Source organism: Fringilla coelebs (assembly GCF_963513975.1).
Source record: "Fringilla coelebs genome assembly, chromosome: 6".
NCBI lineage: Eukaryota > Metazoa > Chordata > Aves > Passeriformes > Fringillidae > Fringilla > Fringilla coelebs.
In genome coordinates this window covers 2,727,771-2,751,082 of record NC_140034.1, presented here as the reverse complement: position 1 = coordinate 2,751,082, position 23,312 = coordinate 2,727,771, and the positions used below count along the sequence as shown (strand labels likewise).

At 48.2% G+C, this 23,312-nt stretch overlaps 1 protein-coding gene across 1 annotated transcript; it reads left to right on the top strand.

Moving 5' to 3' along the window:
* Positions 1 to 1,785: 1,785 nt before the first annotated feature.
* ERO1A (endoplasmic reticulum oxidoreductase 1 alpha) lies at positions 1,786 to 21,655 on the top strand. Its single transcript, XM_084207474.1, has 16 exons — positions 1,786 to 1,913; positions 9,413 to 9,532; positions 10,788 to 10,871; positions 12,277 to 12,315; positions 13,175 to 13,251; positions 13,343 to 13,416; positions 14,062 to 14,182; positions 14,554 to 14,591; positions 15,404 to 15,415; positions 16,530 to 16,556; positions 16,726 to 16,818; positions 18,729 to 18,975; positions 19,870 to 19,939; positions 20,071 to 20,157; positions 20,442 to 20,575; positions 21,287 to 21,655. The coding sequence occupies exons 1-16, from the start codon at positions 1,815 to 1,817 to the stop codon at positions 21,345 to 21,347; spliced, it is 1,383 nt and encodes a 460-aa protein (XP_084063600.1). The 5' UTR covers positions 1,786 to 1,814; the 3' UTR covers positions 21,348 to 21,655.
* Positions 21,656 to 23,312: the final 1,657 nt, after the last annotated feature.

Sequence of the window (23,312 nt, the reverse complement as noted above, 5' to 3'; positions counted from 1 at the left end):
TAAAAGTATCAGTTATAACTCTTTTTAGCTGCTTGTTAATATAATCTAATCAGTTTAAGTATGCACAAGTATTGCTCACAGAAATAGTTGTGAGATATAATACCTATGAATATAATAGAACAGAAATCTAAAATCTATGTATCACTTATGGAAATAATGGTGTGATGAATGTATTGTACTACATGTGAAAAGACTTTTGTGTAACAAAAAACTGTGTAAGGCCACCCACTGACCAACCTGTCCAGGTGATAACCATGACACAAACCAGAGCAATTAGAGAATACCATGTTAAATTTAATTTAATTTAATACTAAATCCTTATCAGAGGATGTGAAACAGCAGGATGGAGACACAAGAAGAAATAAAACACATTGACCTGACACCCAGGATGTCATGCAGATAAGCCAGAGTGTGAAGAAGTCAAACAAAGGAGTTCCTAAAAGATCAGAAAGTCTGAAAGAATGTTTGAATAATGCATGAACACATGAATATGCATGTACCTCAGCAAGGTAACAGGATAAAGATAACACACCGGAGTGTTCTTTGGCTCCTGGCCAGGAGCACCCCTTTGGCTGCTGGCCAGGAGCACCCCAGCGCTGGAATATTGTCCTTTTAGCACGTAAGAAGTAGATTTGTAGAAAATTTTTAAACCTGATTGAAGTTTTTTATATAGTATCTATTTGTATATGAATTTTAAGGTAAGAAATATTAATTTAGAAATGTTATGGAATAGGAGAGATATTGTTAAGAGAGAAATAGAAATAAGTTTTAAAGGACAGCCTTACCAAAAAAAAAATTAAATACTTAAGAAAAATGGAACTATGAAAGATACATTGTATTAGGACCCACAAAAAGTAGTTTCAAATTATTAGCTTTAAAACATTTACAGTATGGTGTGGCCAAAACTGATAGGCCAAGAAACGCTTATGGTGTATTGTAGAGTGTAATTAAGAAATATATAATATAATATAATTAATATAATATAATATAATATAATATAATATAATATAATATAATATAATATAATATAATATAATATAATATACAGGTAATAATACACTATTATATTATATTATATTATATTATATTATATTATATTATATTATATTATATACAGATAATAATACACTTACATTCTATTCTATTCTATTCTATTCTATTCTATTCTACTACATAGTAATAAATAGAATAGAATAGAATATGACATAATATGTACATTATATATATATAGAATAATACATATATATTATACATAATATATTACATATATGATGTTATATAAATTATTTTACATATATTATTATATATAGTAATTATTATAATATAATTTAATATAAAATACAATATGTACATTATATATACATATAACAATACACACATATATAACGTATGTTATATATATCACATATATATCATAATATGATATGATATGAAATATTTAATATAATATCAGTAATATTATATGTATATTATAGTGCAATTAAGAAATAATTAGCTTCTGAATGTAATAGCGTGAATTATAACATCTGCATTATCTCATCCTTCAAACGAAACTAAAAATAGAATCAAACTTTTTAAAACGCCTCTGAGTCAAAACCCCCCAGACCGTGCTCCGAGCAGCTGGATTATCGCTGTCATTTCCCTCGGCAGCCCGGCCCGCAGAGGGTGCGCGCTGTGTCCGCAGGTGCCTCCCGAGGCCGGGCCGTGCCCGCTCGCTCCGTGCGGCTCCGCGCGTCGCCGCCGGGGCCGCGCCCCGGGCGGGGCGGTGCGAGCGGGGCGGCCCCGCCGAGCTCCGGGCCCGGGCGCGCACGGAGATGGCGGCGCGGATCGTCCTGCCGGGGCTGCGGGCTCCCTTCGTCCTGCTGGGGCTGCTGGCGCTGCCCCGCGGCGCCGAGCCCAGCTGCTTCTGCCAGGTGGGCACGGCCCGGGCACGGGGAGGCGGCGGGATGGAGGCTGGGCTCGGAGGGGGGCGGGTGGGCTCGGGGGGCAGGTCGGGGGTGTCCAGCGTGGGGAGAGTGCGGGGGAGGGCTCGGAGATGCTCCGAGGGCTGCGGGAGCTTTCCTGGGTGGAAAGGCTGGGAGAGCTGGGGGTGTTCACATGGAGGACGCTCCAGGGAGAGCTCAGAGCCCCTGGCAGGGCCTGAAGGGGCTCCAGGAGAGCTGGAGAGGGACTGGGGACAAGGGATGGAGGGACAGGAGCCAGGGAATGGCTCCCAGTGCCAGAGGGCAGGGAGGGATGGGAGACTGGGAAGGAACTCTTCCCTGGGATGGTGGTGAGGCTCTGGCACAGGGTGCCCAGAGAAGCTGTGGCTGTCCCTGCATCCCTGGGAGTGCCCAAGGCCAGGCTGGACAGGACTTGGAGCAACCGGGGATAGTGGAAAGTGTCCCTGCCATGACAGGGGTGGGACTGGATGAGTTTTAAAGTCCTTTCTAACCCAAACCATTCCAGGGTTCTGTGGTTCTTTTCCATGCCACTTTAACTGTATTCTCTCCCCGTTCCCATCAGTAGAGGGGAGTGCTCCAACTTGTTGACCATTTCTTCCCCAGCCACCCAGGTGCCTCTCCTGGGATGTTTCAGGGATATCATTGCTATCCCTGGCAGCTGCTTCATCCCCTCTCCTGCCTTGCTGCTCTCCCAGCTCTGCTGTCTGGGAGGCTCCTGCCCTGCCATGCCCAGGTGGGAGCTGGGCTGCTCTGCTCCCTAAAACTCTTCCAGGGTTAATTCCTCTTGTTGTGTGCCAGGGGTGTCACTGTGCACTCAGTGCAGCTTCTGCTGAGGTACAGAAAGGGGAGAACTGGGTACCAAGCCTGGATTTAAGGAAGAGATCACTCTGCAGTTCCTTCTGACACCACTTTGCACAAGCAAAGTTGCTGCCCCTGGATCTTTGGAAGTGCCCAAGGCCAGGTTGGATGGGGCTCGGAGCACCTTGGGATAGTGGAAATGTCCCTGCCCATGGCAGGGGGTGACATAAAATGGTATTTGAAGTCCCTTGCAGCCTGAATAATTCCTGTGATAAGCACATTTGCAAGATCAAGGAGTGAAGATGTCACAATGTCTTTAGCCCTTTATTTTGTTGCCTTGAAAAACAGGAAGCTTTTATAAAGGCTACTCTTGCTGTATTAAATTTCTAGTCCCTAAATGTGGGTCAGGAATTGAGAGTGGAGAAAGAAAACAAATGGAATTACACTCTTGGCTTTGGCTTTGCCTTATGGGGTGGCTCTTGACACTTTCAGCTTCCTGTGGAAATGGTAAATAAAAACTCTGCTGATAAAGAATTGAAAAAACATGCATTCTGGATCTCTGCAGGGCTTTTCCTTCAGTTTCCTGTAAGCAGAGAGGTTTGAATGTTGAGTCAGGAGTGTGGAATGGGATAAGGAGCTGTAACCACTAACTGAACTGGCATTCTGGCATGGCAGTGACTGCCAGGCTCTTTTCCTTGGGCTGGAGGAGCTGGTGTGGTGCTCTGTGCACTGCTGGGTTGTTGTAATGCAATTTTCATTCTGTGGAGCAGCCTGGTTTTCCCTACAAATGTTTAGGGCAGGATTTTTTTTTACCTTTAGGAAAAGGTGTCATGTAGGGCAGCATTTCTCAGCCTTTCTAACCACCAACCCTTTTAAATCACACCTGAAGGCTGCCTCATCTTTTGGTTACAAATAATCTGCTGATCCCCTTGGTCTGGTGGTTTTTATTTGCCACCAAAGAAAATATAAGGCCAGCCTTCAATGATCTGGTTTGCCCTCCTTTGTTTAGCTCCTTGAAGGCCTGGTGCAGCTCTTGGTTCCTCCTGCTGTCTCATGAGATGCAGAAGCCTCAGTGTGGGTGACTGGAAGAGCTCTGACTTGTCTGCCAGCCTGTGCTGAGGTGACAAGGGCCACTTTTGGGAGTGCTGCTCCAGCAATATTCCAAGTGCTGATTTCAGCAGGCTGTGATTCTGGAATGGGTGTTGCACTCCTGTCTGCCTGCACCCAGGGCAATGCCTCACCTGCTTTTTGTCACTGTTATTTTACCTCCCTCCCTTAGAGACCAAGCAGCCCTGAAACTTTTATTAGAAACATCCATCTGTTGCTACAAACACTGGTGTTTCAAATACTGCTTTCTGCTTCCCAAGCTCTGATTAACATTCCAATATCAAAATCCCCTCAAATTTTACAGGCAGCTCATCCTCCCCTCGAGATATTCCTGTTTGCATCACAGCTTTAGTCAGCCATGGATGTCTTCTCTATATTCCTGGTAATTATTGTTCATTTGCTGTTTACAGGCTGATGTAGCTGTATTAAGGATGTGCTGCAGGTGTTTGGCAGAGGGGATTTTGTGAAGGTTTCCTGTCTGGCAGAGGGCTGGTTGCCTTTGGGAATGTTTCTGTGGGCAGGATGCTGTCATTAGGGGTGAGTCTGGCCATGGAGAGTTTCCTCCCTGGGACCTGGGCAGGTTTTCAGGCTGTCCTTGTGTTCCTGTGGGATTGGTGTTCACTCAGCAACCTCCAGGGCAGGGATTCATTCCTAGCACAGCTCCCATTTCTCTGGGAAAGAGGAACTTTTCTCTCTTCAGGAGGAGTTTCCAGGTGGAGAGAAGATCTCTGGGGGTTCATTCTGCCCCTCTGCTCTGCTCTGGTGAGATCCCTCCTGGAATGGTGTCCTGCTCTGTGGTCCTTGCAGACAGGAGGGACATGGAGCTGTTGGAGTCCAGAGGAGGCCACCAAGATGATCAGAGCAGCTCTCCTGGGAGGAAAGACTTGGGAGAGTTGGGGAGAAGACTTCAGGGTGGCCTAATTGTGACGTTCCAATACCTGAAGGGAGATGGCAGGAAAGATGAACAGAGAGCATTCACGAGGGGTGGAGGGACAGGACACAGGGAATGGCTTCCACTCCCAGAGGGCAGGGATGGATGGGAGATTGGGAATTGGGAGTTCCTGATGTGAGAGTTGGGAGGCCCTGGCTCAGTTTTCCCAGAGAAGTTGTGGCTGCCCCTGGATCCCTGGAAGTGTCCCAGGGCAGGTTGGACAGGGCTGGAGCAGCCTGGGATGATGGAAGGTGTCCCTGCCATGGCTGGGGGTGGAACTAAATGGTCTTTAGGCTCCCTTCCAACCCAGACCCTTCTGGGATGCTGTGACAGCCCTTCAGGCCCTGGTTTGACCCCATCCTGATGCTCCCATGTGAGATTTGCTGCTGTGTGAGTTCTGGAAAACCTAGACCTTGTTTTCTGGGCAGAAGATGGGGACAAAGCAGCTGGAGTGGCAGATAATGCTTCCAGGGCAGGTGCAGGAGTGACTGTCCTCAGCTGGCTGCCAGCAACGTGCTCCAAGTGCACTGGCAAGGATAAAAGGGAAATAATTTCATAGAATCTGGAAGGGACCCCACAAGGATCATGGAAGTCCAACTCCTTTGTGCCAGGAAACTTCTGCTGAGGGAGCAGGGAAGGCATCTGCTCACCATCAGCCTGGGACTTGTCCAGAGGAGCAGGCAGTGCCAGGGAAGTTGGTACAGGCTAAACCAAAGCCCTCAGCCTCTGTGGCATTCCCTCCCCTGTGCCCTGTTGTGGCTGTAGTGGGAGATGCAGGGAAAATTCTCCTTCTTTCCTGCCTGGCTGTGGTGTGGGACACAGCGAGAAGAAATCCCAAAACCCACTGCTCAGGGGATGTTCCTGTGACACTCAGGGCAGCAGAAGGAGGTGGGAAGAGCAGCCTGGAGAAGGGAAGGAGGCTGAAGCAGAGGCCAAGCCCAGGGATTGCACAGTCCCTGCTGTTGGTGTTCCCAGCACACGAGGTGGAGGTTGGATTTTGGGATTGTGGCATGTCACCCTGGAGCTTACTCAGCACCCAGAGCCACTCCTGCTGCTCTGTCCCAGTGGGACAGCCCAGCCCAGCCCAGCCCTGCCTCTCAGCCTCCTGCCAGCTTCTCACACCCAGGGCAGGTGGAGCAAACCCCTCAGCTGGGTGATTCACGGTGCCAGCAGGCTCATGGCACGTGGTGGGGTCTGGATCCATCCCTGGTTTATCTCAAACAGCTGCTCTCCTTGGCACAGGCTGAGGATGTAGGTAAATATTTTGTTTGTGGGGTGGAAGGAAGTGTTTTAAGGTACCACCCACAGGAGGGCACGTTTGACACGGAGCTCAGCTGCTCTGGCAGCAGGAGGTAAAGTCCCAAACCAAGTGAGGGCTGAAAAATTGGGTTCTGGGGGGGTCATGGAGCAAGAGAGAACCTCTGAAATGAAGACAAGTCCTGCCAGATGATCTGGCACTGCCACGTCCATGAGTCTTGAAGTGGCTCAGCTTCAAGCTGTTTGCTGGGGCATCACTGGGGCTTTCACCAGGGCTGAGGAGCCTCTGGATGTTCTTGGTGCTGCTTCTCTTCTGTGCTCCTCTAGCTGTAGGTTGTGCACACACAGCCTGGGGAAATTGCCCATTTTTACCCATTCTGGCTGAAATCCTTGGAGGAAGAGAGATTGAGCAAATGTGGACTTTTCCCAGCACCTTTCCCTTTGCCCCTTGCCCCCACAGCTGTGTTCAGGGTGACCCTGAGGCTGATCCCACCAATAAACTGGGGTTTGGAGAGCTCCAAAGCACAACCCCCATCCAGTCCTAAGGATTTGGGATCATCTGCAGTGCTTCCCTGGCGGGGTAAAGCACAAACAGCTCCTGGTGGAAAAAGCAGTACAGTGATATTATCCATTAATGCATTTATTCCCAGCTCCTCTTACATTGTTGTCCTGTTTTCTGACATCTTTTCTTACTACTAGAAGGAGACAAAGTTGGGTTACAAGGTTTCAGCTGAAGCCCCAAGCTCAGATCTTTCAGTGTATAACTTTCATGTAATTTCAGTCAAGAATCTTTCTCGTGTGTAGTTCCATGCCGTGTTCAGCCTGCAAAGTGAATTATTGAATTGCCCTGCAGGGTATGCAAACCAAATAAAAGTAAGTCCACGTGAGCTACTGTCATCTCTTTTGGCTTGACAAGAAAAAAAGTGGTGTTAGTTTTGCATCTCTGGATTATATTCAGGATGAGGTTGGGACTGGCTTGAATTGGTCACCAGACATAACAAAACCAGACCTGGCCCAAATGGTGCTGCCAGAGGGGGTTGGTGGGAGCTCCAGTGTTCCCCCTTTTACAGGGATGTCATTCCTTTGGATACAGAGAGCAGCTGAAGATTATCCCCAAATCTTTTTTTAGGTCACTTTTAGACCCAACCTTAAAGCTTCCTGCCTTGAAGGATGCCAGTATTTCAGGAAATAAAAATGTGGTTGGTTGGTGGCTTGCTGTGGTTTGTTGTTTTGATGTGTTTTTTTTTTAAATGCATATATAAATTTGCAACAGCTTTAAATTGGGTAACTGGATTAGCAAATTGCTGCTGTTTGTTTTTACAAGGGTGATTCAGGTTAGTGGAAATCTTAAATCACTGTTAATCTTCATTACTGTGCAAAATGCAGGACAGAATTCAGTAAATGTGTGAGGGTGACACACTGAGCTGCAGTGTAAACACTGAAAATATGAGTGAGCCTCCAAATCATGCTGCCTCAACAAAACAGAGTTGTTCCAGTGGGGTAGGGAATTCTGGCTATTTTTTCCCCCACCTCCCCATTTCATGTGACTCTGTGCTCCATTTCTGCCATCCTCCTCTCAGCTCCATTTCCATGGTGGTAAATATAATTTTATTTAAATTGTTGTGTAGCTCTTGCTGAATTATGAGGAGCAGCTGAGGGAGCTGGGAAGGGTCTGGAGAATCCCTGAGGAGCTGGGCAGGGGCTCAGGCTGGAGCAAAGGAGGCTCAGGGGGGACCTTGTGGCTCTGCACAGCTCCTGGCAGGAGGGGACAGCCGGGGGGGTCGGGCTGTGCTCCAGGGAACAGGGACGGGAGCAGAGGGAACGGCCTCAAGTTGTAGCAGAGGAGGTTTAAATTGGATATTAGGAAAATTCCTTCCTGGAAAGGTTTGCCCAGCCCTGGCACAGCTGCCCAGGGCAGTGGTGGAGTCCCCATCCCTGGAGGGATTTAAAATCTCTCTGGATGTGGCACCTGGGACATGGTCAGTGCTGGGGGAATGGTTGAACTCAGTGATCTTTTCCAACCTGAATGATTCCAGGATTCTCTGATTTCCCCAAGGACTCACTGGGGGTGTGGGGGAAGCAAAACTACTTCTGTGTTGAGCAACTTTGTCATTTGCCAGTAATGGATGTGTCAGGAAACCACAGCTGATTTTGTACTGCTTCTTCCTTTGCTGGTTTTTTTTTTCTTCAGGGCTTGCACAAAGCCTGTTGAGTTGTTCAGGATGATGCAAGAAGGATCCATCAGATGTAGAACAGATGTTTTTGTGTCAAATGGCTCTCTGAGGCCAGCAGAGGGACTGCTGCCCTTAATCACAGAATCATGGAATGCTCTGGGTTGGAAGGGACCTTAAATCCCATCCCATCCCACCCCTGCCATGGCAGGGACACCTTCCACTATCCCAGGGTGTCCCAGTGTCCAGCCTGGCCTTGGGCACTGCCAGGGATCCAGGGGCAGCCTCAGCAAATTTGGGCACCCTGGGCCAGCCCCACATAGAAAAGAATTCCCAGTTCCCAGTCTCCCATCCATCCCAAATGAAGCCATTCCCTGGCTCCTGTCCCTCCATCCCATTAAATCCCCTCTCCCCATCTCTCCTGTCAGCTCCCTCAGGCACTGGGGGCTGCAGGGGGCTCAGCCTGGAGCCTTCTCTTCCCCAGGTGAGCAATCCCAGCTCTCCAGCCTGTCCTGGCAGCAGAGCTGCTCCAGCCCTCTGCTCACTCTGCTCTGCCTCTCACCAAACCAGACCAACCAAACCAAACCACACCAAACCAAACGAAAATAAACCAAACCAAACCAACCAAACCAACCAAACCAAACCAAACCAAACCAGACCAGACCAGACCAGACCAAACCAGACCAGACCAGACCAGACCAGACCAAACCAGACCAGACCAGACCAGACCAAACCCAACCAAACCAGACCAAACCAAACCAACCAAACCAAACCAAACCAAACCAAACCAAACCAAACCAACCAAACCAAACCAAACCAAACCAAACCAAACCAGACCAAACCAGACCAGACCAAAGCTGATGAACCACAAGGACTTTCTTTGCACATTGTGGCATTGTTGCCTACCTGGTCCCACGTGCAGACTGCAGCTCTCAGCTCTGTGTTGTCCTTCCTGAGGCTCATGCAGGAGGGACCTGAGCTGCAGCCCGTGCTCACAGCAGCCATGTCTCTTCTGCTTGAACTTACCTTGGCTTGCTGGGAAATGGAGAGAAAATGATGAATTATTTTATTGTCTGCAGTGTTGAAAAGTCCTGGCTGAGTTGTTTCTATTTGTTATATATTTAGTTGTTTATATTTAGTTGTTATATTTGATTTCTTGTTTTTGATGTTGTTGATTTTGATTATATTGGTTTTTTCTCCCCCAGGTTACTGGCTATTTAGATGACTGCACCTGTGATGTAGAAACCATCGATGCCTTCAACAACTACAAACTTTTTCCTAGACTGAATGAACTCCTGCAAAGTGACTATTTTAGATACTACAAGGTCATTTTTTTCTTGCAAGAATTGTAATTGTGCTGCTGTCTTTTTTGTTTTTTTTTTAATCTCCTGTGAACTTATTGCTGATCTTTTTAAAATGAGACACCTGCATTTTAACCCTGATCTTTTAAGGGTGCAGTCAGTCAGTTGGAGCTTTCTGTTCTGAGGAGAATCTCAATAAGATGCAATGTACTTTTAAGAGGATTTCAAAGATATTTTCTTGCCCATTTTCCCCTCTTGAGCAACACATTAATGAGAGGACTTCCTTTGGTGAGCTGTGATTTAAAGATGCTGATGACCAGTGATCCATAATGAGAGGATTTCACGTGGAAAACCTGCATTAGTTCCAGACCCTCAGGTTCATTGATGGCTGTTGCTGCCAGACATTCCATGGACTGCATTCCATGAGGTGGATTCTGCTCCCATTCAGTCAGATTCCCTTTCTGCCCCTCTCTTCCAAACCCACCAAATCTTGTTCAGTGTTGATTGTTTTGGAAGAATGGTGCTTGGTACCAACTCAGGGAGGAGAAAATTTGGGATTTGTTGAAGAAGCTCATGTCCTTTCTCTTCCCAGGGTTAGGATTTGTAACAGCAATACTGAGACTGGTCTGAATGAAGTGTAGAATCCTGGAATTCCAGAATGGTTTCATCCAGTGCCACCCCTGCCATGGCAGGGACACCTCCCACCGTCCCAGACTGCTCCCAGCCCTGTCCAGCCTGGCCTTGGGCACTGCCAGGGATCCAGGGGCAGCCACAGCTGCTCTGGCAATTCCAGCCCAGCCAGGAATTCCCAGTTCCCAATCTCCCACCCATCCCTGCCCTCTGGCACTGGGAGCCATTCCCTGGCTCCTGTCCCTCCATCCCTTGTCCCCAGTCCCTCTCCAGCTCTCCTGGAGCCCCTCCAGGCCCTGCCAGGGGCTCTGAGCTCTGCCTGGAGCCTTCTCCTCTCCAGGTGAGCACCCCCAGCTCTCCCAGCCTGGCTCCAGAGCAGAGGAGCTCCAGCCCTCAGAACATTTTGGAATTATGGAAATGTCTGGGTGGGAAAGCCCCAGCAGAAAGACCCAGGCAAGGATTAAAAGGATTTAAACCTGTGCTGATAACAAGGTTGTGAGGGATGTTATCAACCTGGCTCACCAGGGAGTTGCTGGTGTGAAACAACCAAGTGCAGAACTTGGATTTCTCTTGGGAAGCTGGGGAGGGGAAGGTTGGCTTGGCTGCAAGGGGGAGATGTGTTATTGAAGGGGTGATGTGTTATTTGCAGGTAAACCTACAGAAACCTTGTCCTTTTTGGGAGGACAACAGTCACTGTGGGATGAGAGACTGTGCTGTACAGCCCTGCCCCTCTGTAAGTACCAAATCCATTCTTTTACTTTCTTTAAATTTAACTTTTGCAGAGCAAGAGGAAACAGCAGGCAAGTGACTGAATCTTGTCATTTTAGCAAAACTGGGGCTCTGGTGAATCTTTCATGGGTGCAACAACACTGGTACCATAAGAAAGGCCAAAATCCTAAATTCTGTAATAATACTAATTAAAATTTCAAGGCAGGCTGGGATTTTAGCAGCTGACCCTCTGCAAACAGCCAAAAACATCTCCTGGTCCTTTTAATTTTTTTTTTTCCATTAGTAATTAGTTTTTAGGGCAAACCCATTATAGTTGTTGTGTTAATTGACAGAATTTGTTGCCCATGAGCTGCACTGTGATTTAGTTTTGGCTGATGAATTTGACTCAGAGCTTTCCAGCCCTGTTGTAGCAGAAATGGCTCTTTGAGCACCCCATTTCCAGGGGCACTCTTGTCCCTGTATCCTGGACAAAAGGGTTTTGTTCCCTCAGCTGTAAGAAAACACAGGCTGCAGATGTCTGCCCAGAAAAAGGGGGTGAGAAGGTGAGGGAGTCACAGCTTGGTGGCCCCTCTGGGGACATTTCATGTTTTGGTGTTGACAGCCAGCACAGACTGTCTTACTCCCTCACTCTTGGGTTCTAAAATGGAATGATGATTTTTTTTTTTTTTTATTTTACACCTCAAAATAACCCTAAATGTTGTTTAAATACTTTTTCTTCCTTAAAAAAAAATCTATTTTTGGTAGTGATTATGAGTAATGTGATGGAGTTCTGTTACAATTACCTAAGTTTTAGCTGAAAGTTGTTCTAATTTTAAGAACTGACTGTCCCTGCTGTTCTTAATTATTTTGATTTGGGTCCATTTCATCCTGAAATCAATAAAAATAACTCTTATTGCTTAATTTTTATTTTTGCCATCAGCATTTGCTGTTGTAGAAATGGTTCTATTGCCTTCCTGCTCCTGGAGAAAATGGAAGTTTTTGGGGCTGGTTGTGTGGGGCTGGCATTCCATGATGGAATGGTCAGAGGGAAGTTTGGAATGTCATGTGTCAGGGGCTGGTAGATGAAAAATAGGAGGAGGCACCTGAGCTCCTGCCAGGAAGGTGATGCCAGGCCTGGCTCCCCAAATTCCTGCTGGGATAAGCAAAGCAGAACCTGATGCAGCAGCTGTGGAAGGCTGCACACCTTGGGAGATGAGGAATCTCACCAAAAAAACCCAAAAAATCCAAATAAACCACTAGGAATGTTTGTTCTCCTTGGTCTGGGGAGGAGTGAGGAGTTGGATGTGCTTCAAGCTGGGCTGAGTGTTGTGGTCACCTTGTCACCTCTGACACCCCAGACCTTTCCCAGAGATGGGGCTGAGGGGTCTCACCAGCCCCACATGTGGCACTTGCTTTGTTTTGTCTTTCAGGATGAAGTCCCTGATGGAATCAGAGCTGGAAGTTACAAGGTGGGTGTGGCTGAGCACAAAAGGATGAGGGGGGTTTGTTTTGTGGTCAGTTTTGTGCCACAGAAGGGACAAGGTTGGAAAAGACCTGGAAGATCATCGAGCCAGCTGTCACTGCACCAGTGACACACCACAAACTGTGGGTTTGGGTCACTTCCAGGGATGGGAACTCCACCACTGCCCTGGGAGGCTTTTTCCAGTGCCTGACCACCCTTTCCATGAAGGAATTTTCCCAAGTATCCAACCTGAACCTGCCCTGGAGATGGTTTCCCCTGCTCCTGTCCCTGTTCCCTGGGGCACAGCCCGACCCCCCGGCTGTCCCCTCCTGGCAGGAGCTGTGCAGAGCCACAAGGGCCCCCTGAGCCTCCTTTGCTCCAGCCTGAGCCCCTGCCCAGCTCCCTCAGCCCCTCCTGGTGCTCCAGACCCTTCCCCAGCTCCATTCCCTTCCCTGGACACGCTCCAGCCCCTCAAAGTCTTTTTTGTCGCAAGGAACCCAAATCTGCCCCCATGCTTTGAGCGTGGCTCAGTAAATGTCAGGATGTTCTTTAGACTTGAATTTCTGCTCTCCTCAAGTGCTTGGAGAGCACAGAGGCTCTGGGGTGGCTGTGCTGGAGCCAGGGGTTCTGCCCTCTCTCCAGGGGATGTGTCAGCAGGCACACAGAGCTCCGGGGCAGTGCCCGAGTCCCTGCATGGCACAAACCTTGGGGTGCTGCAGACATCTCTGCAAACACGGTGGGGCTGAACCATGAAAGGCTTCCTGGGGCTTCACCTGTGTTAATAGTGCATTGAAGGGTAAATTAAAACAGCAAAAAATTTCCTTTTTAATCCTCATCCCTCCCCACCCCTTTGCTGTCCACCCCAGTACTCGGAAGAAGCCAACAGCCTCGCTGAGGAGTGTGAAGAAGCCAAGAGGCTCGGAGCTGTTGATGATTCTTTGAGGTTTGACTTCTTTTGCCATAATCCTTCATTGTCCTGAAGGAAAGCTGGGCTCAGAGCCCTCTCTGAGAGCTTTTCCCCACGTTTTTTGCAGCAAGGAAACACGGCAGGCGGTGCTGCAGTGGGCACAGCACGACGACTCCTCGGACAGCTTCTGTGAGGCTGATGGTATGGGCACCTGCAGGGCTGCCAGGGCTTGCATGGGGTTTATGCACTCCTGCAGGACTTAAAATCATGGAATAGTTTGGGTTGGAACCTTAAAGCCCATCTTATTCCACTGCCTGCCATGGGAGGGACACCTTCCACTAGCCCAGCATGCCCTGTCCAGCCTGGCCTTGGACACCTCCAGGGATCCAGGGGCAGCCACAGCTGCTCTGGGCACCCTGTGCCAGGGCATCCCACCCTCCCAGCCAGGAATCCCTTCCCAATATCCCACCCATCCCTGCCCTCTGGCACTGGGAAGCCATTCCCTGTGTCCTGTCCCTGTCTCCCTGACTGAGAGCTCCTCTCCCACTTCATGCAGCCTCTCCATATCCTGGAATGTTGCTATGAGGGCTCTACACACCCTCCTCTTCTGCAGGCTGAACAGCCCCAATTCCAGTGTAATATTTCATCAAAACAGCATTTCTGCTCCTTCCCACCCCCCTGACCTCAGCATTTTGAAAATTACACACAAATATTTCTGACAAAGCTTCCTTGCTGCTCTGGGCCTTGCTGTGTTTAGCAAGGTGGGGCAGAGGTGGCTGGACCAGCCTTGGAAAATGTCATTTTCCCTGAGAAAATCGTAGTCCCTGAGGCAGCTGTGCTCCACAGACATCCATTCTCCTGATGCTGAGTACGTGGATCTGCTCCTGAACCCAGAACGTTACACTGGCTACAAGGGCCCCGATGCCTGGAAGATCTGGAACAGCATTTATGAGGAAAACTGCTTCAAGTAGGTGCTTTGGGGGACACTCCCACAAACCTGAGGGTTGTGCAAAGGGGCAGCAATGGATCCTCATCCTCCTGTCTTTGCTCCAGTGCCTGTGCAGGGTGGGATGCACCTGGGACAAGCCATGTGACTGCCCAAAAGAAGAGAATTGAGTTTTTCTGCCTGTTTTTTCTAAAAAAAAGGGAGAAAGCACCGCCAAACCCCCACAGAAACCCACATTTTGCCCTATCCTTTCCCTTCCTCAGCAAAGTTAAAGCATGTAAGAGGATTTTAGATCCCCTCAGGCTGTTTGAAGTAGCTGCTTCTGCTCTGCTCTGTTTGTGCACACAAGAGACAGTACATCTCTTATTTAAATTTTTTTTTTCCCCTCCCAGGCCTCAGAATGTAAAAAGACCTTTGGCATCTGGCAGAGGTGAGTCATTTATTTATCTCACTAAGTGGGTTAGTAGTGAACTGATCCCAGCTCCAGGAGCAGTAAATGTTCCCTGGGCTCCTTCTCCTGCTGGAGCAGAAATATCTTGTAGCTCTTGACCAAGTGTAGAATTTTGTGGCACCTGGAAGTGGGTTTTTCTAGCATCCATTGTGGAAAAAGCATGTCTGATCTTCCAGTCCTGGAAAGCAGGTGAGTTTTGGAGGGGCTGGGAGCAGGGCTGACCCCTGAGCTCTCCCTGGGTCCCTGGGCAGTGCCAAACCCCCTGTGAGGGATGGAAATGAGAGCCTGGCTGGGATCCTCCCTGGAACCACCCAGAGAGCAGCTCTGCCCCCGAGCCAAGGCCAGGCAGTGTCAGTGACAGCAGGGAATGGAAACAGGAGAGCATCAACATCAACCTCCAGCAGCACCCTCTGGCACCATCTCCTCATTTCCCCCTAAATCATGGAGGTGCTCATCCCCCTCCTGTCACCCTGGTGTGAAGGAGTGGCTCTTCTCCTGCTGAAGGAGATGTGCAGTGTCCCTGGAAATATCAGCTTTTACTCCCTTTGCAGTTATTGATCCCTCCTGCACTGGTCAGGTTACTCAGCACCGTTCTCACCCCGTGTCCTCACTGCTGCACTTGGGGTTTCTGTGTTCAGAACTCTTCCAAAGCTCCCTGGAGAGGATCCTTCTCCTGTCAGAGCAGATGAGCAGAGCAGTGCTTGTGCTTTGGAGCTTAACTTTGGTTGTGTGTAATGTTTTTATCCTCTTTTTCTCTCTCTCCTTCCACCACTTGTCCTTTTTTCCCCCAGGAGATGACGGAGGTGAGTGGCACTGTTTGTTTTTCCTGATAACAGAAACAAGTGGGGTGTCCTTATCCTGCTGTCCCAGGCTGTGCATTAGATAATGCACCTGGTTAGCAAAATTATTCATCAGGCAAACCAGGAACTGGAGGCATGGCATCATAGGAAATCCTGAGTGGGATCACAAGGATCAGAGTCCAGCTCCTGGTCCTGCACAGACCCCCCAACAATCCCACCCTGGGATCCCTGGGAGTGGTGTCCAAACCCTCCTGGAGCTCTGGGGCTGTTCCCATTCCCTGGGCAGCCTGGGCAGTGCCCAGCACCCTCTGGGGGAGGAACCTTTCCCTGATATGCAGCCTAAACTGCCCCTGGCACAGCTCCAGCCCTTCCCTGGGTCCTGTCCCTGCTCAGCAGAGTGAAGAGGAGATCCTTGTGAGCTCCCTGTCCCAGCCCATCCTCTTGTGAAGGCCTTAAAAAGTCCACCAGCATTTTTTTAACAGCACAGGTCCAGTCTGAAGGCAGTCACTCAAGTGTGAGAAGCCTTTGGGAACAAGAATTGTCCTGGCCTTTTTTCAGTGCTTATTACTGAGAAAGCTTTGAAGAGACTCACAATCCCAGATTGGGATTATCTGGAGCTGTAGGAGGGGGGTGTCCTGGGAAGGGCTGTTCTCTGCATCTCCTTGTCTCCAGACCATCCCCAAACCCTGATCTCAGATCCCTTCCCTGCACAGAGCAGGGGCAGTGAAGCCCTGGCTCGAGGCGTTCTGCACGCTCAGTTGCACTCTGTGGTTTTGTGGTTGGTTGGTTTGTTTGTTTTACAAAAATATCCCTCTCCCCACTGTGCCCAGAAGAGGAAAGCAATCTCTGATCCTTGTTTTTCCCAGCACTGGGCTGCTGTGCCCCCCCAGCCCCCTGGGGAAAGCCCACGTGCTGTTTTGAGCTGCTGCCACGCCGTGTTAGAGAAGCATCGCTCACAAGGGTGGGCAGCAAAACTCTTTTCATGCTCTTTTAATGCTCCTTTCCCAATTTCTGCAAATTGGAGTGGGCAGAGGAGCCTCTGGGGCCAGCCTGGAGGTGGATTCAGGGCATCAGGCTCGGGCTGTACCCTCACTGATGTGTTTTCCTTTCTTTGCAGGGCACACATTTTACAAGTGGCTCAAAGGTAATCCTTGCTCTCAGCGTGGCTGCTCCTCCTGGGATGGACGGGAAATGGCCAGGACTGGGTGGGATCAGTGGCCACTCTCAGTGGGATTGGATTCCTGCCTCACAGCCAGGAGGGTTGACAATCCAGTGGGTGCTTTCAGTGTCTTACATTGCCCTTTTCTTTGCAGGGGTCTGTGTGGAGAAAAGAGCTTTCTACAGGCTCATCTCTGGTCTCCACGCCAGCATCAACATCCACCTGAGTGCCAGGTACCTCCTGCAAGGTAAATCCTGCTTCCTGCCCCAGCCCTCCTGCCTCCCTCCACACTGACACTGCCAGATGCTGCTTGGAGCCTGTTCCAGCAGGACTCAGGCCTGTTGGTGCTCCTCCAGCACCCAGCTGCTGTGACAGGGTTAGGGATGCAGCTGCCTCGTGCCTCCAGGTCTGACAGGGGCTGGGCCAGGCTCTGTACCAGCACTTCCAGCAAATATTCCCTCTGTTCTTACTCCAAGGTTATTTTGGAGTGAGTTTCTAGCTGTGGGTCGAGGCTGTCCCTTCCCAGCCTGGTTTTATGATGGTCAGTCCAGCAAGAACCTCACCTGGACTGGGAAATGCTTGGCTGGGCTTTCCCAAGGCCATTGATCCATTTCCATGGCCATTTCCATTTCCATGTCCATTTCCATTTCCAGCAGTCATTTCCAGCAGCCATTTCCATGTCCATTTCCATTACATGGCCATTTCCATTCCATTTCCATGTCCAGCAGCCATTTCCATGTCCATTTCCATTTCCATTTCCAACAGCCATTTCCATGTCCATTTCCATTCCATGGCCATTTCCATTCCATTTCCATTCCCTTCCCATGCTTTGGTCCATAAATATCTGTCTGAGGAATCCCAATTTCAACCCTGGGCTTGAAAATCAAGGTGATTGCTGTTGGAATTTGGGAAAATCATTTAGATTTAACTAAATAATTGTATTTAAGTGTCTACAGCCCACTTGGACCTCACCTGGATGTGAGTCAGGCCAGGTTGGAGTTGGGAGATGGGATAATGTGGGAAGCATCAGAGACAAGAGATGAGCTGGGGCTGCAGCATCAGCTTGGGGTGACTTTTATATCTTCCACTATGTATTTTATAGAATAATCTTTAATACATGGTAAAATGAGCAATAGAAATATTCTTTGTGGGCTTGAAAATGAAAAATAGAGGCCAGTTTCCTCCATTCTTGTTTTTCCATATCATCAGGAATTATATTATATTATATTATATTATATTATATTATATCATAAATATAATATTATATTATATTATATGAGTATATTATATATTATGAATATAATATAATATTGTGAATAGAATATGATATTATGGATATATTTTATTATATGGTATAAATTATTTGTACAAATTATATTGGTATAGTGAATTAGTACATGAATAAATATTAGTGTAGTTTATGACAGGGTGCAAAACTCAGAGTTTTGGGTTTTTAGTATGGAGGTAGATAGAAAACGAGCTGGAATATTTTGAGCATTATCTGATCTCCTTGTTCTTCATCTACTCCATTTTCTACAGTATTAATAACACAGAGTAATTGATTTGAAAGACCCACAACACAAATATTGGGTGAACAAACAAATAATTAGCTGTTAGTAGAAAGGTAGAAATAAAATACATTCTAAAAGTGTATTGAACAAAATCACTTTAAAATACCTTAAACCTTTGTGTCTTGTAACCTTTTAGCACCTTTCTCTTTGTACACCAAGTCTAGTATGTAAACAACACACTAAACTATTGGTAAGAGGAAAAATAAAATTGATGAGAGAAAAAATAAACCTAACCTGTAACTTTTTAGTACCTTTCTCTTTCTACATTAAGTCTAGTATGTAAACAACATACTAAATTATTGATAAGAGAAAAAATAACAACCTAACCTGTAACTTTTTAGTTATTAAAAAATAAACAACCTAACCTGTAACTTTTTAGCACCTTTCTCTTTGTACACGAAGTCTAGTATGCAAACTATTGATAAGAGAAAAAATGAACAACAACCTAAAGATCAAAAACAAAAAGTCCCATTTGTGTCTCAATTTTACACAGAATTTTTAGGGATGTCCCCATCAAAAGAACCTTTGGGGGGCTCCCACACAAGCCCTGCACCTCTGATGCCTTTGGGGTTTGTTTCTGTCTCAGATTCGTGGTCGGAGAAGAAGTGGGGCCCCAACGTCACGGAGTTCCAGCAGAGGTTTGATGAAGTTCTCACCAATGGGGAAGGGCCCAGAAGACTCAAAAACCTCTATTTCCTGTACCTGATTGAGCTGAGGGCCCTCTCCAAAGTGCTGCCCTTCTTTGAGCGCCCTGGCTTCCAGCTGTACACCGGGAATGAGAGCCAGGATGCAGAGATGAAACACCTGCTGCTGGAGATTCTCCACCTGGCCAAGTAATTGCACTCAGTGCCTGGGGACAGTGGCTGTGCCACCATCTCTGGGTGTGCCTCACCTGACATGTGAAGCTCCTAGAAAGGCAGTTCTGGCTTCTTCCTGGAGGTCATTTGTGCAGTAGAATCACAGAAACATGGAATGGTTTGGGTTGGAAAAGAGCTTTTTAAAGGTCATCTAGTCCAGCCCCCTTGCCATGAAACCAGTCATGTAGTTTAACACATTAATAATATCTGTATGCAAATTGCAGAATTTGGGTGATTAGTCCCACAGTTTAATTAGTCCCCCAGTTTAATAGCCCTGGCTGCCTTTTGGATTTAGCAGAATTGAATTTAATAAGTGCCTACGTGTTAGCCCTAAAATTGGCTACCTGTGTGACTCATCTGTGGGATACCAGGCCTGGCTTCGTGTTTGCAACTAGAAAAACATCCTAAAGATCTTGGTAACAGAGGTTTGGGCTGTTGGATGGAGTTTGGAGTAAAAGGAATGGAAGCTACTGGAACCAGACAGAAATGGATGTCTCCTAAAGTGATCAATGTTTCATTTATCTCATCACCCTCCTGTGCTTCTGTCTGTCAGCACTGAAATTGCTTAAAAACCATTCAGCAATTGCTGAAAAAGTGTCCAAAGTGAGATGCCAGCTCAAACTGGAAGGGAAAATACAATCAAATACAAATTGGAATCCAATCAATACAAATTTGAAGAGAAAATAAAATCCCAGGGTGGTTTGGGTTGGAAGGAACCTTAAATCATCTCATTCCATTCCTTGGGAGTGGATATGAGATCAGAACACCTCTGGAAATGTCCAGTGCCTCCCACCTGTGTTTATGCCCAGCCCTGACTGCAGCCATACAACCAAGGAGGGCAGAAATCAAACTCTGATCATTCCCTTCCAGGTCCTTCCCGCTGCATTTCGATGAAAACTCCTTCTTTGCAGGGAATAAAAAGGAAGCTGCTAAATTAAAGGTAATTTCTGCCAAGGACCCCACTGCAGGAGGCTTTTTGTACCTCAGTCCCACTGAATTCCAGGATTAATTCAGATGAATACCTGGAAGGAGCCCTAATTAGTGCCCAACCATGAATGTCTTTTCCCCCAGGAGGAGTTTAGGCTGCACTTTAAGAACATTTCCAAGATCATGGACTGTGTTGGCTGCTTCAAGTGTCGGCTGTGGGGGAAGTTGCAGGTGAGATTTGTCAGCAATATCTGGGAGCTCTGGGGCTGGGATTGGTCCTTGGATACCAACCAGCTCCTGGATACAGCTCAGGGCTGCTGATTCCTCACCTGTGCAGGCAGCAGGCAGCAGCTGATGGCAGCTTGCTCAGCCTGGGGAGCTGGGATGAGGCAAGAGAGGGGAGGGGAGCAGAGCCTGGCTGGAGTGAAATGCTCCTGCCCTGTTCAGAGGATGCTGCCCAGGAGGAGGGAGGTCTGAATGCTGCTGTTCAAGGATCCTCTTTGATCCCTGCACAGACACAGGGCTTGGGCACAGCGCTGAAGATCCTCTTCTCAGAGAACCTCATCGAGAAGATTCCTGAGAGTGGCCCTTCCTATGGGTTCCAGCTGACCAGACAAGAAATTGTGGCCTTATTTAATGCCTTTGGGAGGTGAGTTTGAGACTTTCCCCTCTACTTTTGCACAAGCTGCTGTGTTACACACAGTTTGAGCTCTAATTTCAGCAGTTTTGGTGGGGACTCTTGCTCTGGTCATAGTCTGGTATGGAGTACAAGAGTTGGAATGATTTAAAATATTCTTTATACTCTGCATTTCTGTAAGGAATTCAAGGAAGCATTTATGCTAAGATACAAAGAATTTCATCATTTTTAAGGGACTGTGTGACTCTGTCCTTGGAGCACATTGTCCCAGGCAAGGGCTGCTGTCCTTAAGCCTCTCCCCAGTTTATTCCCAGATCATGATTGCATTTAACAGGAGTCCTTCAGTCCAGCCTCTCTGGATGAGGAGTTTTTGTCAGAAAAGGAGGATAATGATCCCTTTAGAGGGGATTTCAGGACACTCTGGTTATACATGAGCTCTTTGTGATGTTGAGAGAGCAGCAGTTTCTGGCAAACAGGATTTTCCAAGGATGAGTTCCTTAACATCCTATTCCCCTGCGTGTCCCAGTGTTTGCTTTAAAAAGAGGCAGGGGAATAGTGAAGGGCCTGGTTGTAACCTCAACCTAATTTAGCTGGAATTCCAAATCTTCTCTTCCCAAGAGCTGCTTGAAGCTTTGCTGGATACAGCCCCTTTCTCCCAGATTTTAAATAATTCACTACATGAATGTTTCTGTAACATTTCCCTTCTTCTTTCCTTGCACACAGGGTTTCAACCAGCGTGAAAGAACTGGAAAACTTCAGGAATCTCTTACAAAACATGAGGTGAATTCAGTGGAGAAAGAGAGATTTGAGGACAAACACCATCATTGCACCACTCTGACTTAAACCATGGAAACCACTAGCTGGGCCTCCTGTCCCATGATTGTCTGGAACCTGCTGAGGAGATATTTTATACAAGGGGGGGAAAAAAAGCTATTTTTTGGTATAAAAATGGGGACTAAATGTAAATTTTATTTTATATATTGGAAGATCATTTGGAATAACTCTTTGAAATATTGCTGTGCTATTTGGATGGATCAGAGCCATGGCTTTGCCTTTGGAAGCTGGAGGTGAGGCAAGAACTGTGCCATTGAATAAATTTGGGGGAAATTCCTTGTCTGCTCCATCTTTCCAACCAGCCCCTCACTCACAGGGTGCCTACACCAACTTCCTGCTGCATGGAAAAACAACTCCAAGGGATTGTAGGAGCTGCTGCTGTCCCCAGGTGAAGTCCTCTTCTTCAGAATTGCTCTTCTTGTGGGAACAGGGAGTTCCTGGTGCCCCTTGCACCCACTGGAGGCTGGGAAGATGCTTCCAAGGAGGAGCCTCACCTCTTCCCATGTGGCACCTGGAGGCTGCATTCCTCCTTCAGGAAAAGCAGAACCCACCCTCAGCTGTGCCAGAGTGTCCATGGGGCAGCCAGGAGCCTGATCCAGCCTTCTCCTGCCCCTCCCAGCCTGGGCAGGTGGGGTTGGCCTCATTTGGGAGCTAAAATGGGAAAGGATGTGCCAGGCAGGGCTGCTGCTCCTCAGAGCTGGCACAGGGGGAGGTGCAGGGGGATTCTGGAAAGCGCAGAGGGTCCCTCCTGGGCTGGGCACAGCCCCTGGATCCCCCACAGGAATGAGGGTGAGATCCCCTCCTCCTGCTCCCCCACAGGGATGGAGCCAGCCCTGCCTGCACCACCCAGCAGGGACAGAGGACAGGTTTGGGTGTGGGCACACAAACTGCCCCTCCAAGCCTGGATCTGTGTGGAACCCCCTGTGCTTTCCACCCAAAAATGTGGGGAGAGCAGAAGAGGCAGCCTGTGCTCCAGCAGAGCTGCTGCTCTGTGGCTCAAGGCTGTGTGGATGTGGATAAAGCTGGGGAAGGAATGAGGGAAGCTCCAGGTCTGGAGGTGCCAGTCCTGGGAAGGACAGTGCACAGCCCTGGCCACAAGTGTCTCTGGGGACACTGGTTTGAGCACATGGCACCTCACAAGACGGAGACACAGAATCATGGCAGAGCCCCCCTGGGCTGGGAGGGCTCCAAAGGGTCCCAGAGTGACCAACACAGCTCCTGGCCCTGCCCAGACCCCCAACAACCCCACCCTGGGCACCCCTGGCAGCGCTGCCCAAACCCCCCTGGAGCTCTGGCAGCCTCGGGGCTGTGCCCATTCCCTGGGAGCCTGGGCAGTGCCAGCACCCTCTGGAGAAGAACCTTCCTGATTTCCACCTGAACCTGCCCTGGCACAGCTCCAGCTGTTCCCTCGGGGCTGCAGCCAGAGAAACACCAGAGGATAAAAAAAAACCCCTGTGCCACCCCAGCTCAGCCCTCATAGCCCATCCCAGAGCAATCAGATGTGCCAGGTCCTGGCAGGGCACAGGAGCCAACAGGGCCACACCTGGAGCTGGCTGGGTCACCCTGGAGCCATCCCAGCACAGAAAGTTCTTTTTTTTTTAAATTTATTTCAACAGAGTAGTGCTTGGTTACAGTTTAGTGAAGAACAAATAGGTACATTCATTGGCCACAGCTCCTGGGGCAGCAGCTGCTGCCCACCTGCAAAGCCAGAACACCGTTAAACCATACCAAAAAAAATAAAACAAAAACAAAACAACCCCACAAAAAAAAAAAAAAAAAAAAAGAAAGTTTAATGAAAGGCAACTATGCATTAAAAAAGTCCTTGTAACTTCTGAGCTATAAATGACTTCAGTAAAACACAGGACCAGCCCCAGCAGGAGCTGTCAGTCCGGACAGAGGAGGAAAACCCAAACCT

What these genes read in the sequence shown, in the direction of transcription:
- ERO1A (XM_084207474.1), top strand. Translation starts at nt 1,815, where the DNA reads ATGGCGGCGCGGATCGTCCTGCCGGGGCTGCGGGCTCCCTTCGTCCTG. An exon ending in TCAGAGCTGGAAGTTACAAG is followed by an intron (nt 12,316 to 13,174) that starts GTGGGTGTGGCT and finishes TGTCCACCCCAG; the next exon opens with TACTCGGAAGAAGCCAACAG. An exon ending in ATTTTACAAGTGGCTCAAAG is followed by an intron (nt 16,557 to 16,725) that starts GTAATCCTTGCT and finishes TTTTCTTTGCAG; the next exon opens with GGGTCTGTGTGGAGAAAAGA.